The sequence below is a fragment of the Hemibagrus wyckioides genome, linkage group LG11, assembly GCF_019097595.1.
Source record: "Hemibagrus wyckioides isolate EC202008001 linkage group LG11, SWU_Hwy_1.0, whole genome shotgun sequence".
NCBI lineage: Eukaryota > Metazoa > Chordata > Actinopteri > Siluriformes > Bagridae > Hemibagrus > Hemibagrus wyckioides.
In genome coordinates, this window is record NC_080720.1 from 30848430 (window position 1) to 30862278 (window position 13849).

Below are 13849 nucleotides of genomic sequence, written 5' to 3' on the forward strand. Positions count from 1 at the left end.
GTGTCCAGTCAACCCCTAACCCAAGTCAAGTCAAGAAGCTTTTTTTTGTAATTTTAACCATATATAGCTGACACAGTACATAGTGAAATGAGACAAACGTTTCTCTGGGACCCTGGTGCTACACAAAACAACACAACAACATATACCTACAAAACAAAAACAACAACACAGAGCTAAGGACAGAAGCTAAGGACAGAAAGATACACAAAGTGCAACCAGGTGGAAACAGACAATACAACACAAAACAGTACAGGACACATAGCGCCTAAAACAGTGCAAACTAAAAGAAATGTAAACCAGTGGATTCTTTTCAACATATTTGCTTGTAAACATAGACATATAGCAGCAGTTGGTGACAGTTTGTAATGTGCAATAAATAGCATCAGCAGCAAATGAATAAGTGTGCAAATACAAGCATGTAAACATTTATAATGGGTGGGGTTATTGATGTATGTGTTGAGTCTCACACAGTTGACAAAGGCCAGTTCACACAGGTGAGTGTGTGTGTGTGTGTGTGTGTGTGTGTGTGTGTGATGGCTTGAGGAAAGAAACTGTTACACAGTCTGGTTGTGAGCTCCCCGAATGCTTTGGTACCGCTTTCCAGATGGCAGGAGGGTTAAGAGTGTGTGAGGGGTGTGTGTGGGGTCATCCTCAATGCTGTTGGCTTTGCGGATGCAGAGTCTGGTGTAAATGTCTGTGATAGAGGGGAGAGAGATTCCAATGATCTTCTCAGCTGTCCTCACTATCCACTGCAGGGTCTTGCGATCAGAGATGGTGCAGTTCCCGAACCAGTTTGTTCGTTCATTCATTCATACATGTTGTATAAGGTGCCTCAAGTCCCCTAGGACTTCCCTGCAACATTGTATAGTATAAGAGATATAGATAGATAGATAGATAGATAGATAGATAGATAGATAGATAGATAGATAGATAGATAGATAGATAGATAGATAGATAGATAGATAGATGATATGTAATATGATATGTAATAACTGATAAAAATGTTCCAATTTAAACCATATATCAAGCTCACCTCAAAAATTGCCATATATATATATATATATATATATATATATATATATACACACACACACACACACTACATACCCCAAAACTTTCATTTATCGTTTCTTAACTAATTTATGTAAGAAGCTATTATTTATTTGTGATAATATCTACAACAATACGTTTTCTTGGTGAACTGTTTGTGTAAATTACCAGACATTCGAGAAAAATTGAAGATATCACTGTAATATTGATGATTGGTGTAAATGAATGAAGCCACAAGTCTAGATTCGTGTATCGAGATGGATTTGTGATACACATTTGGCAACCCAAATCTTCACGTTGTCCTTCATAATATGTGTGTGTGTGAGTGAATTCCTTCTGCTCACTTAGGGCAGGTTTTCACCGTCATGTTTGTTTTGGGATTTTCCCCTCCTCCCTTGACTAACACGTTGTTAAACCAGATAAATAACAAGAGCATTTAAAAGTAAAGTGTAATCACACAGCCTTATTTCAATATTCAACTTCAATCCAATTTCAGATGTTTTTGGAAATGATCCTAAGCGCAAATAAAAGCGTCACGGGATGAAAATGCACTTCTAACACCTGAAACGCTGACCCTACGGCGGAAAAAATCAGATTTTCTTCTTGTTTAAATCCGGCGGAAAACACCGTGTGTGTCCCCCAGGAGCGCTATGAGCTGATCTGATCTCTCCTCCTCTCTTACTCCAGCGAGCGTGTGTGTGTGTGTGTGTGAGTGAGTGCGAGTGTGTGTGAGTGTCTTACTCCTACATTACACTCACTTCATTTATCAGTAAAACTACACCCTGAGAAGAGACACACGTTGTGGAATACCATGTCAGACACGGTGAGTCCAAACGTATTTTAATAGATTTCCCAAGTGAACAACATTCTCTGTGTTGTTGGTGTATAAAAATGAGACCTGAAGCTAACTAGAAAGCTAACAGAACGTTTGTTTAGCCTAGCTCTCGTGCTGCTAGCTGACTGTTTTGACCACAGATAGAGCCGTCGAGGTGGTGTCGTTTTCTGTTTTTTTCCCCACTAGTATATTCTAATATCTGTTGAACGCCTGAGTTTTATTGTGAATGAAAACGGTGTTTGTATTTGGTTTCGCTAACGAGTTAGCTTGTTAAGCTAGCGCAATACTGTTAGTTTTTAGTTTACACCGATATTCCGCAAAAGTTCCGCCTCCTGTTCCATGATTGGATCGTTTTCAACCTTCTGCCTTGGGATTGGCTACGAATATTCAGATTCGTGCGCTAGGATTGGCTGACAGGAGTTCATACTACTCGCCCTATATATATATAAATAACAGGGTAAACGCCTCGTTTAGTAGTTCGGGCGAACGGCACCGCCATCTTAGAAAGGTCAAATTTCTCTAACTGAAGATTTTTTTTGTTTTGTTTAGAGTGATTTCTCTAAAAGCAGGCAACATGCAGCCTATATAAATACAGCGAAATACAAAATGAATTAGACTAAATATTGTACATTGTTACAAGTGTAATTCATAAATATGATAGATAGATAGATAGATAGATAGATAGATAGATAGATAGATACTTTATTCATCCCAAAGGGAAATTCAGTTTCCAGCAGTATCCACAAACACAGGTAATAGATAAAATGGGAAGGAATTTAACAAAAATACTAAAATACCCAAATTAGGGTACAAAAATATAACAAAAAATATATCAAATAACAAAATATAAAATATTACAAATATATTATAATAATATTATAATATAGTAATATATTTATAATACTTATATATTACAGATTTAAATTACATCGGATATCCATATGTTATATCATATGTAATATACTGTATCATATACTTCAAAAGTTAAGTTTTTGGAAAATCTTCCTACTTGAGGTCACGCGTCATCTCTTCATAGACTTGCATTGTCCTACAAGTCCAGTCTCGCCCTTTTCAATATGGCGGCCGGGTTGACGTATTGCACCTGCTAGCGCCATTCGTGTCTGAACTCCTAAACCAATCCTAGCGCAGGGGACAGGTTCCCACTAGCCAATCCTGCCGCAAGGAGGTGGGGCATGTCTCAAAAGCGATGGGAAAAACAACACTAGTTAGCCTTTAGCCTGTTAGTCGTGTTGAATGCCTTGCAAATGTGAACACGATATAAACTTTACACTTATATGCTCATTATTTCCGATGTGTTGTAGTATAGGGATTGTCCAGGGGATTCATCGTAGACGATTAGTTTTATCCAGCCATAAAGCGAACATTTAACATTAATGCTAAGCTAGTTAGCAAGCGCTGTGGTAAAATTGAAGCGAATTAGCCGAGGTGATTAGCAGGTCGCCAGTGTTTACAGTATTTCGAGTGGAAACACTTCCGCTAGCTTGCTTTCCTCAGCTGTGTGACTTTACTAACTTTTTAATACTTCAATAATGACCAGAAAACATGTTCAAGCATATTAAAATAACATTGAAAACAATGTATAAGAACATACTACTGTCAGAAATGACCGAAGTTCAGTCATATTCATGTTATCCTGAGTGGAGTGAGCTGTGTTTATTCTGTTATTTATGACTGTATGTCCAAAAGTATGTGCACCCTTGAACATGACACCTATATGTGGTGTTTTTCCTCTCTCCAAACTGTTTCCATAATTGGGAATTGTCTAAAAATGTCATCATATGCTGTAGCTTTATGATTTCCCCTTCACATGGAAAGCATAGAGCTCCACGTGATGTGGAGGTGAAGGTTGGAGAGAAAGATCTCCAGTGGTCCTACACCGAGCCCTCGAACCCTACTGAACACCTTTGGGAAGAACTGGATTCGAAGCTTCCTCACACAGCATCAGTGTCCGGATCTCACTACTGCTTGCTCTTGAAGCTGAACGAACGCAGATCCTCACAGCCCACGATCCAAAAGCCTTCACAGAAGAGAAACGAAGAGCGGAGCTGCAGAGCGATCTGGAATATGATGTTCACCAGGTGCATAGGGGTGCGCATACTTTTGCCTGTGTAGTGAATGTGGTTTTAATAATTGTGCTTACGATTTACAGGAGACAAAACCAACCAGTGAAGGAGCAGAGAAGAAGGATGGAGAGTACATTAAACTCAAAGTGATTGGCCAGGTAAGACATGACGGGTTACCTTATAGTCTGGATGTGGTTCTAAGATAAGTGTATTTTAGAAAAGGAGGGATTTGAGATGGGTCACTGCTTCCTCATCACTACCACATGTTTTTCATAACCTGTTTGCTTTACATTTTCACACTCGCCCAGTGGTGTCAGCCATCACGCCTGAATAAATGACCATTACGATACGCTGCTGCTAATTTTCTTCCTTTTCTTTTCTCTTTTCCAGGACAACAGTGAAATTCACTTCAAGGTGAAAATGACGACGCATCTAAAGAAGCTGAAGGAGTCGTACAGTCAGAGACAGGTAGCGTGTCCCGAAAGCCCCCGGGATGCGTAGAGCTTTCGTTTTGCGCTTTGAGGCAGCCGGTGATGTTGAGACTCGCTCAAACAGGCAAAACAGCGATATGATCATGTTGCTCTACACAAAGATTCAGGTTAATTACATGTTGTGCTACAACACCCAGGATTTTCTGTTCAGATGAGCAATTTTAAGTGTTTTTAATGGAGCAGATTATTACGAGCCCCTTAATAATAATAATAATAATAATAATAAAACACACACAAGGCTCAAAAACAAAAGGCCTTTAACAGCAGAATTTAATATCTAACATAAATAGTAGAACAAAATATCAGATATCAGCCGAAATCACACATGAAGTATAACAAAAGAAAGCCTGAGAATTTTATTTAATGAAATAAGGATGAACAAAATAATATTTGGACATGAAATCAGCCGCTTTCTGTTATTGCATTTGGTTGAACAGATCAACGTTTTATTTACATTTCTGGCATTTTGACAGACGCCCTTATCCAGAGCCACTTACATTTTATACATCTGAGCAATTGAGGCTCAAGGGCCTAGGATTCAAACTCGCTCACAACCTTCTGATCAGGAGTCCAGTGATTAAAGGCAAAAGACTAGACAGGGTAATGGACAAGAGCAACAGCGCAATGAGTGGATAAGAAAGTGAACATTCCTATGTTATTACACGTGAGGGGTCTGTAGTGTGTCAGCCTGTGGTGTATGTTATCACACTGTAAAGGTCTACAGAGAGTGTCTGCTCTTGAGCCAACTGTATTGTGTATGTGTCCGCCCATGTGTGAGGTACGAATATGCAAAAACGTCTCGCGTTTTGAATATCTCATTACCGCATACTTATAACACAAGCTCAGCATGTACCAGGAAATCCTCCGTGTAACGCTAACCACCCGGTGCTGCATTCTTCTACAGGGTGTCCCCATGAACTCTCTACGGTTTCTCTTCGAAGGACAGAGGATCGCAGATAACCAGACTCCCAAAGAGGTTTGTTTTTCCCCCCTTTACTTTTCCTTCTCCAGATTTTCATGTACATTCCCTCATTTGCCAGTCGCTTCTATCCAAATGAGGTGGGAGACAAGCGAGCTGAGCTGAGCGCTGAGAAGATTTCCAGATGGTTTTAGAAAATCATTTGGATTCTGATGCTGTTCAGATATCTAGGGCTAGATTTCAGGTTTTCTCCAGGCTCTCTGGGATGTACAAGCTCAGTTCCATGCTAGCGATGTTAACCTACTGAAAGAAATGCTAACAGGAAGGTGGTGATGTCTGTAGAATCATGGCTAAAACGTCATAATGGAAATGATTGGTATTTAATAGTAAGCTTGATGTATATTGCATCCAGTGTTTATTTTCTTGAGCCATTTTGAGAACGTTTGTTATTTATGCAGTGATGCAACTCTGTCCTTTGGCTCAGTTTATCAACAACGCACACACACACACACACACACAGTCTTTGATTCACTTTGAGAAAGACTTCACTCGGAGGCACTACCTAAAGCAGCGCACCGAGAGTGTTGCACACTACAGCTTGCGTATATTAAACAGGTTTTATTAAGACGTCTGTGTGTCTCCGTGTGTCCACGCAGTTGGGGATGGAGGATGAGGACGTGATCGAGGTGTATCAGGAACAGACCGGTGGCTACTGGAACGACTAGACCTTTACTTCATCTCCTTATCTTTTTAAATCTTAATTTTGTATGTATGATGTTTATTTCTTTCTGTTTCCTTTTGTGCTTCTCCCAGAGGGAAATGGAAAAAAAAACAAAGAAAAAGAGGAAAACCATCTGGATCAAAGCGATACTTCAGAGCGAGCGAGCGAGTGAGAGCGTTAGAGGTGGAGGAAATGGGAAAGAATAAGCAAAAAGCAAGGCTTTTTCCCCAAAAACCTTCCTTCCTCCCTCTCTCGCCCTCTCTCTCTCTCTCTCTCTCTCTCTGTCTCTCTCAGTCCAGTAAATGTTCAGAGTCGGGATTAGTGTGTGCCACTGAGCACCTGGTCTAATTCCCCTGATGAATTTATCCCCGTCATCGAGGCTTCATTTCCGCAGGATAGACACTACACCGTTCGAGTCAGGTCTATTCCTCTGTGATGTTCCTCTTCTGTGTAATTATTGTCAGCTGATAAAAAGCTGCGTTTTCCTTGTACGTGAGATTTGCACGCATCAAGGGAACTTCACCAGCTTTGTGTTTTGTGACTGTGTGTGATGCATGTGTTTTGTTTTGTTTTGTTTTTTTCGGTCTGTTTCGTCTGTCCTCCACTCAGACATCTGCTCCCCTGATTAGAATAATGCATAATGCAATAAAACCAAGGCCCTGTTTTACGATGTAAAAAGATCTCTGATCAACACTCAGGGGCGACGTTTAACCACGCAGAAATGATTCCACTGATCTCTCTCTCTCTCTCACACATGATGATGATGTCACTGCACGTTTAGCTTTTTCTTTGTCCACTTCTTAGCTTTCATTTTCATGTACGTGAACTGGAGAGGACTTGGTCCAGATGGTTTGTGGACATAGAAATTATTATTTTGCTTTTGTCTTGTTTTTTAAATAAAATGTGTCATAAAATCACATTCTAGTGTGTGTGTGTGATATTTGCTCACAGTCCCTCAGGACATGATCAGATTGATTTTTATTTAAAATTTGTGACTGTGTATTAAGAAACAAAAATATGACTGAAATTATACAATGTGGACGCTAGGTGGCGACAGTGGCGCTGTTTAAGCAAATAAACGCTCTCTGAACGGCTAGGCAGGGTTGCCAGGTCTGTAGTGTTGATGCAAATTGAAACACCTAGCAGAAGAATTTAATTACTTTACTTATCGTTTAATTGAATTATAATAATGACATAACTAATGCGTAGTTTTATTTTTTAATTTTAGTATTAAATTTGCTCAAACATTCAAACATTTTGGGGTTTTTTTTTTAAAGAAATGTTACTTTTTTATTTATTTATTAGTTGAATATCTTTGCATTAATTATATTATATAGATTATTATTATTATTATATTCATTATATTATACATGACAAGCAGGTACAATGCAGGGGTTTATTTTTTTTAATGCAAACTGCTTTCATGTTCTGGTTATGAATTCTGAAAAGATGGTGAGTGAGAAGTAAAAGTGAAAGTCTAGTAGACGAAGCCTGTAGTGCATGAAGGTCATCGTGTTGGTGAACCGATTAAATCTGAATCATCTCATAGTTATTATTCATAACAATATACGTCATACAAGATCATGGAAGACTTTTTGACAGTTTTCATGAAGCTTCGTTATGGGTAAATATTATGGACCTGGCAGACCAGCTGTCCATCTGATCTGAATATAGTAAATTAATGAAACAAATTTATTTCACATACACTTGAGAAATCCCAGGCTGGACAAGTCACAATAGATAGTGCAAAAGTTTGCATCCCCCCCTAATATGATTTCCAAGACAAATGTTTGCTCTGTTTGCTCGAGCAGAACAGAAACTGAAGAATCCTTCTGTGGACTTGATTGAAATTCGATTCAATCAATTAATTCAGCAGGAATGAGTGTAATAAATATTAATGATCATAATGCAGTTCACTGAGGTTGGCTACTAATCCTAAGTTAACGATCTAAAACATGCGCACAGGCTGTTGTGTGTGAAACACATTTTAACTGTGTGTGTTTTACTTTATTTATTTAGTAGATTTAATATCAGAAGGGCCCAGTCATGTCTGAGGAAAAAAAAAGTCTGAGAAGAGGAAAGAACAAAGTGTTATGCAAAGAAAAGGGGAGAAGGAGAAAGGCATGAAAAATGGAGGGAGAGAATTAGAGGAGAAACGTGGGAGTGAGAGGAAGTGAAAACACAAGGCCTGCCTCGGGCTCTCAGGATCTCAGGATCTGGAGTCGTGGATGCGTTTCCTCGGCTGAGATTATGGCCCGCTGTTGGATTTATTCTCCTAACAAGCCGAGTTTTCCTCTCAGCTTTAACATCTTGCGCTGTTTGTTTTGCAAAAAAAACCCCACCGTAGATGGTTTTCAAAAAAAGCTTTGAAACTGTATGTGTGTGTGTGTGTGTGGTGTTAGTTAGATATACGTGTGAGCGAGGCCCTCGGCTGTGAGGCTCAGCTATAGCTGAAACCCAGAGGGAAGATCGAGTTTCTCAGCAGCACACCAGGCCTGAACACTACCAGATGAGGGCCAGCGAGGAACGGGGGAATGGGGGAAGGGTGTGTGTGTGTGTGTGTTGGGGTAAAGGGGGATGGGTGTAGAATACCTATGAGCTCACGTCTGTGTCCAACTACATTTTCTTTGTGTATATGGGAATCGAGTACAGTGAGGCAGGAACGTAGAATCCGAGCGCCTTTAATCGGCTTCATCTCCCGGTGGAGAAACAAAAAATAGGTGAAGAAACGAAAACAAAAAAACATGCAGGAATGCCGCAAGAACTGTTCCTGGTCCGTTTTAGACATGCCTACGTCAAAATAGATTTTTTCCTTGGTAAGCATGCTCTGGAGCTGAGGGTTTCGATCCCTGCCTCTTTCAGGGGCTTCCTCTGGCTTCTCCGGTTTCCTCCAGGACATGCACTGTTAGCTGATTAGCATCTCAAAGTTGTCCACAGTGTACGTGTGTGTGTCCTGTGATGTGTTGGTCTAGGATGTCCCCCACCTTGTACCCCGAGTCCTCTGGGATAGACTCCAGGTTCTCTGTGACACTGTATAGGATATGATGTGTAGAAAATGGAGGAATGGATTCATCACTTAACAAAATGAAGCAACCCAGGCAGTGCTGTTATTGGACTGGATCAGCTTCAGGGTGTTACACTAACTCTGGTCCATGTCACCGCATCCTGTCACTGACCATTTCCCTGATATTTAACAGCATGCTATTCCTTAAGTTTTTTTTTTTTTTGTTCTGAACATTGGAGCATTATGAACCCCATATGCCGCCATCTTTGAGGAAATATTGCATTTCAGGCAAGAATGTTACTCTGGCTCTGTGTACAACGCTCGGGTTCGAACTCTCTTAACATAAAAGCAGACATCAGATATCTGGCACCCATAGCACCAGGCCATCTGCTGGGACAGCGCTCCTACACTGGATAAACATCCCGGAAACAATGTTCGACAAAAGTGAAGGCGTTGTCCGAGCTGGATATCGATCCGATTTAGGCAACTGTATCTCGTGGGACTGAGGGAAAGGAAACAACCTGAGGAGGTGGGGGTTCTGGTTACCTGAGACTTGACCCATGTGTTTTTTTTTCTCAGGAAAGGCTGATGAGAAAGTGGCTCCTGTAAGCACAAAAGCACACTTTCCCAGGCTATTGTAAGTCTTACGCCATGGGGACGTGTCTGAAGGAAGATTGATGTGCATCACAAACAAACACAAGTAAATGGATGAACACCAAAGGTCTAAAGCTGGCTCTCACGCTCAGTTTCCTCAGAGCCATGTCAATCCAGGACTGGAGTTACACTAGTGCTAGAACGCCTGTGGTTCGTTTGGTCAAACTTAACTCAGGCTGATCAGAATTGCTTTGTTTTTGTCTTATTGATATCAGCTCCGCAAATCTCTTACCGCGTCTCAGCGGAAGCCCATTTTCTCAGAAGAAAAACGTTAAAAAGTACGTTAACGGAATTGCGGCTCCTTTTCGCACCGTGTAGGTGTTTATCATCACCTCTGTTTTTCTCCATAAGTGCATTATTTTCAGATGTGAAGTCTGTAATCTTTAATAGGATGCAGAAGATAGGGATAGGTGGAGAAGGATGCAGAAGATAGGGATAGGTGGAGAGAGATGATTCGCTGTGGCGACCCCTGAAGGGAAAAGCCGGAAGAAGAAGAAGTCTGTAATCTTTAATAAACCCTATTATTTCAAAAGATTTTATTATTCAATAGAAAATCGTTTATTTTATCCATTTGGCAATGTACAAACAGAAACACGCCAAACAGGGGTTAAAAGGGAAATGGGAAGTTATAGGAAGTTGCAGATTTCTACGTTAAGATCAACGTAGCGTTACGTTTTCACACAGAAGCGATCGGTAAACAAATGTGAAACAATACAATCGAAGCACTGCAACAGAGAACTGACTTTTCATTTGCTATATGATACACATCGCCAGCGATTTCTATACATCTGTCTATTTTTCATGAATCTGTGTACCTGTGAGATCTGTGGACTAGCAAGCTAGCTTAATGACTAAACCGACATGCTAGCTCTGTTTATATATGATTGTATTAGAAATTATGGACATTTCATTAAATGTAAGATCACGTTATAACAGACGGGTCTGGGCCAGATCTGGCATTAAGCTGGCACTGCAGGCTGAGTGCTGGCATGGCAAGTGGTATGTCAACCAGATGCGGACCAGGTCTGGCAGTGATGGCATGTCAGATATGGCCCAGTGCTGGCCCACCTCCGGCAAACCAGATATGGGCCACCAAAGGGCCGTCATTCTTTTGTGGCATGTGGGCCAAGTATAAGTGCACTGTGTGGGCCAGATCTGGGCCAGACCTATTTTGCTATATACTCTTATTTTTATGAGGTTAAGGAGACAAACTCAGCAGTAACAATAAAATCAGCTAGATTTTCCTTTCTTTCTTTGTACAAATTTTTTTTTAATTTCCCAGTTTCACCATTCCGGATCATGCCAGCTCTCAGCCCCAAGAAATTCGATTTACTTACCAGTTTCACAGATTCTTAAATCACACACGATAATAATCATCAGATCGTGTGTTAACGTATTGACAGTGCTATAATTTTATAGATCTTTTCTCTAACAAGAAGCAGAGCTATTTCCTCTAAAAAGGTTTTAAAAACAACTTTCACATTTTTACTCTACACTGTTATAAGGACGAGGCTCAGAATCAGCATCTTGAGTTTTTTTTCCTCCTCCTTCGTCGTCTCTTTTTAGTTTGGCGTCTAATTCTGTAAACCTTCCAAAGTACACCATGCATTGCTATGATAAGAATTAATTAAAATTCTCACAAAGATAACAGGAGGAATTAAAATCATTATCTCGTGCAGATTTCTGAGCCCTGATGAGCACATGGTGCAGTCGAGCGATTCCACGTGCGGTTCATTACACCATCAGGAATCGTTGGAATGGCCCACGCTCACCACATCACTAGCACTCGGAGCGTGACGATGCATTACGTCTTACAACGTTTCACTGTTGTTAACACACCTGTCTGTACGGCGCTAGAAACAGGCCTAGCAGGTGCCGCGTTTCCTGATTTAGAGGTTAAATGTCTGAACTGGGTTTAGTGGGTGGCGTTTCTCCCTCTCTTCAACGTGTAGCAAGCTGTAAATTGCAGCAGTCGCTTGGAGCAGCGTGACAGCTTGTATGCGACGAGCAGGTCGGGGATTAAATGTTCGAGGCGTCACACCCACGCGATTACATGTCACCTTAGTTTTGCAACAAAATGATTTTCGTGTGTGTGTGCAAAGGAACGAACATGACATGCAATTAAACAATTAACATTGTTAACACATCAGAAAGGTCATGCTAAAAAAAAAATAATAATAATAATCAAATACTTTTAATGATCTTTTCTAATTAGTCGTGTTACCTGACAAAAATTCATTAACACAAAATTAATAAACAAATACTGCACAAGTTATTTAGGAGAAATACGAGAAACTATACTTGTACTAGTAAAAAAAAAGTAGAAGCACGGAGTCAAAAATCTAACCCAGACGAAGTATATTAATCTTTTTAAAACTGATCAAATATTAAACATCCAGACTTGAGTTTTCAGTTAGTTAGTCAAATCTACTGAATGTTCTGCAAGAATTTAGCTGACTGGTTGTTTATTTGTTTAATAATCCCATTAGAAACGATGCTGAGGCAGCCTTAGTCATCAGAACAAAACTAGCTAGCAAATACACCAAACTTAAAGCCATAACTTAAATCAGATGTTGGGGTAAAAAATGGAAAAATGCAAAAACATACCCGAGTGGCATAACCTCTGGAAAGAGAAAATGTTTTACTAATTTAATGACTAGTTTGCAGGTGAAAAGCAAAAAGTATGTTTAAGTTTTACGTATCGATAATACTAAATAAGTAGAACTCTTCTTAAATAAATTGCACTTATATACACTGCACAATTACACAAACTGTGGATTGGGTGATCAGGTAAAAAAAACGAAAACAAATGAAGGTGATTTATACCAGGTCCTTGACCTTGAATGACAATTCGGTGAATCACACGTGACTTTAGGTGAACAGCAGGCCATCACGTGTTACGCAGATGAATGAAAAGACATTGCTGCATGTGATAATGAATCATGAAGTGTCTAAATACCACACACACACACACACACACACACACACACAAAACTGTGTGTGTAACATTGTGATTTTGTAACATTGCTCTTATTTTGTTCTTTGTTCTCCAACATGAACTACATTATAAAAAAGCTACACATCTGTTGGATTTTCATGCTATTGTGAAATTTCCACTACATGTGGTGCATCTCAAACATCCGTTCTGGAAGTTCTCCGCCTTTTACTCAGGATACAGTTACCCCGACACAAACCCAAGCAAAACGTTACCTTAAACCGAGGTGTGTTGAGCTGCTTCACTTCGGCACGCGAGGAAGGTCGAGGGATGGTGCATCTCGCCGAATCTCCGCTCTTCCTGTCTCTTCACGAGCAGCGTGCCAGACTTCACACCAGCTCCTGATTATCTCCTGTTATTGTACTGGCTCTTTTATCTCTGCCTGCTTCTTAAAAGCAACGTTTACTCTTCCTAAACAAGTCCTCTAGTTCTCGGAGGCCGCGTCCGTCCGACACACACCCCGTAACGCCAATCAGTCAAGTCAACAGGGAGACCCGTAAACGGAGCTGTTAAACTTTTACAGCTACAATTGGTTATTATTACCATTATTACCAATTAACTCAAAAGTATAGGAAATACTTCAACATAATTTGCGCAAATGTACACACAAATTGACCAAAGTAATAAATCGTGGCCTGAAGGGAGAAAAACTAGACTTCGGTTCCTAGAACGAGAGCAAGACATGGAAACAAGGTTCTCAAAGTGGGGCCCCGGGGGGAACCTCGGGAGACCGTAAAGCGTGTTTGGTTACGGAGATGGAAATCACAACCCACCTTTATGGAAGTCATTATACTTTTAACAGAGAAAAAATATATTAAAAGACAGGGTGGGGGGGGAAACAATACAAAAATCGAGACCTTCTAAAAATCTACTCACTTTATTAAGTGAAACTGCTGAAAGGAGAATATGGTCTTAAAAATGGAGATTACTTTAAATAAATACATGTAATGTCTTTAAACAGTAATACGACATTTAAACAAAAATGAGATATTTTTTTCCTCCCTCCCTCCCTATTAACTCCTACATGTAATCCCACTGATCACAGCCACATCATCAGAGCCCGTCAGACCGAATTCATCATGAAACCGTAAAACTC

At 40.2% G+C, this 13849-nt stretch overlaps 1 protein-coding gene across 1 annotated transcript; it reads left to right on the forward strand.

Moving 5' to 3' along the window:
- Positions 1 to 1715: 1715 nt before the first annotated feature.
- Positions 1716 to 7017, forward strand: sumo1 (small ubiquitin like modifier 1). The gene is made up of 5 exons (XM_058402919.1): positions 1716 to 1873; positions 4056 to 4127; positions 4360 to 4437; positions 5365 to 5436; positions 6036 to 7017. Exons 1-5 carry the CDS (start codon positions 1862 to 1864, stop codon positions 6102 to 6104), a joined length of 303 nt encoding a protein of 100 aa, XP_058258902.1. The 5' UTR covers positions 1716 to 1861; the 3' UTR covers positions 6105 to 7017.
- The last annotated feature ends 6832 nt before the right edge of the window (positions 7018 to 13849 follow it).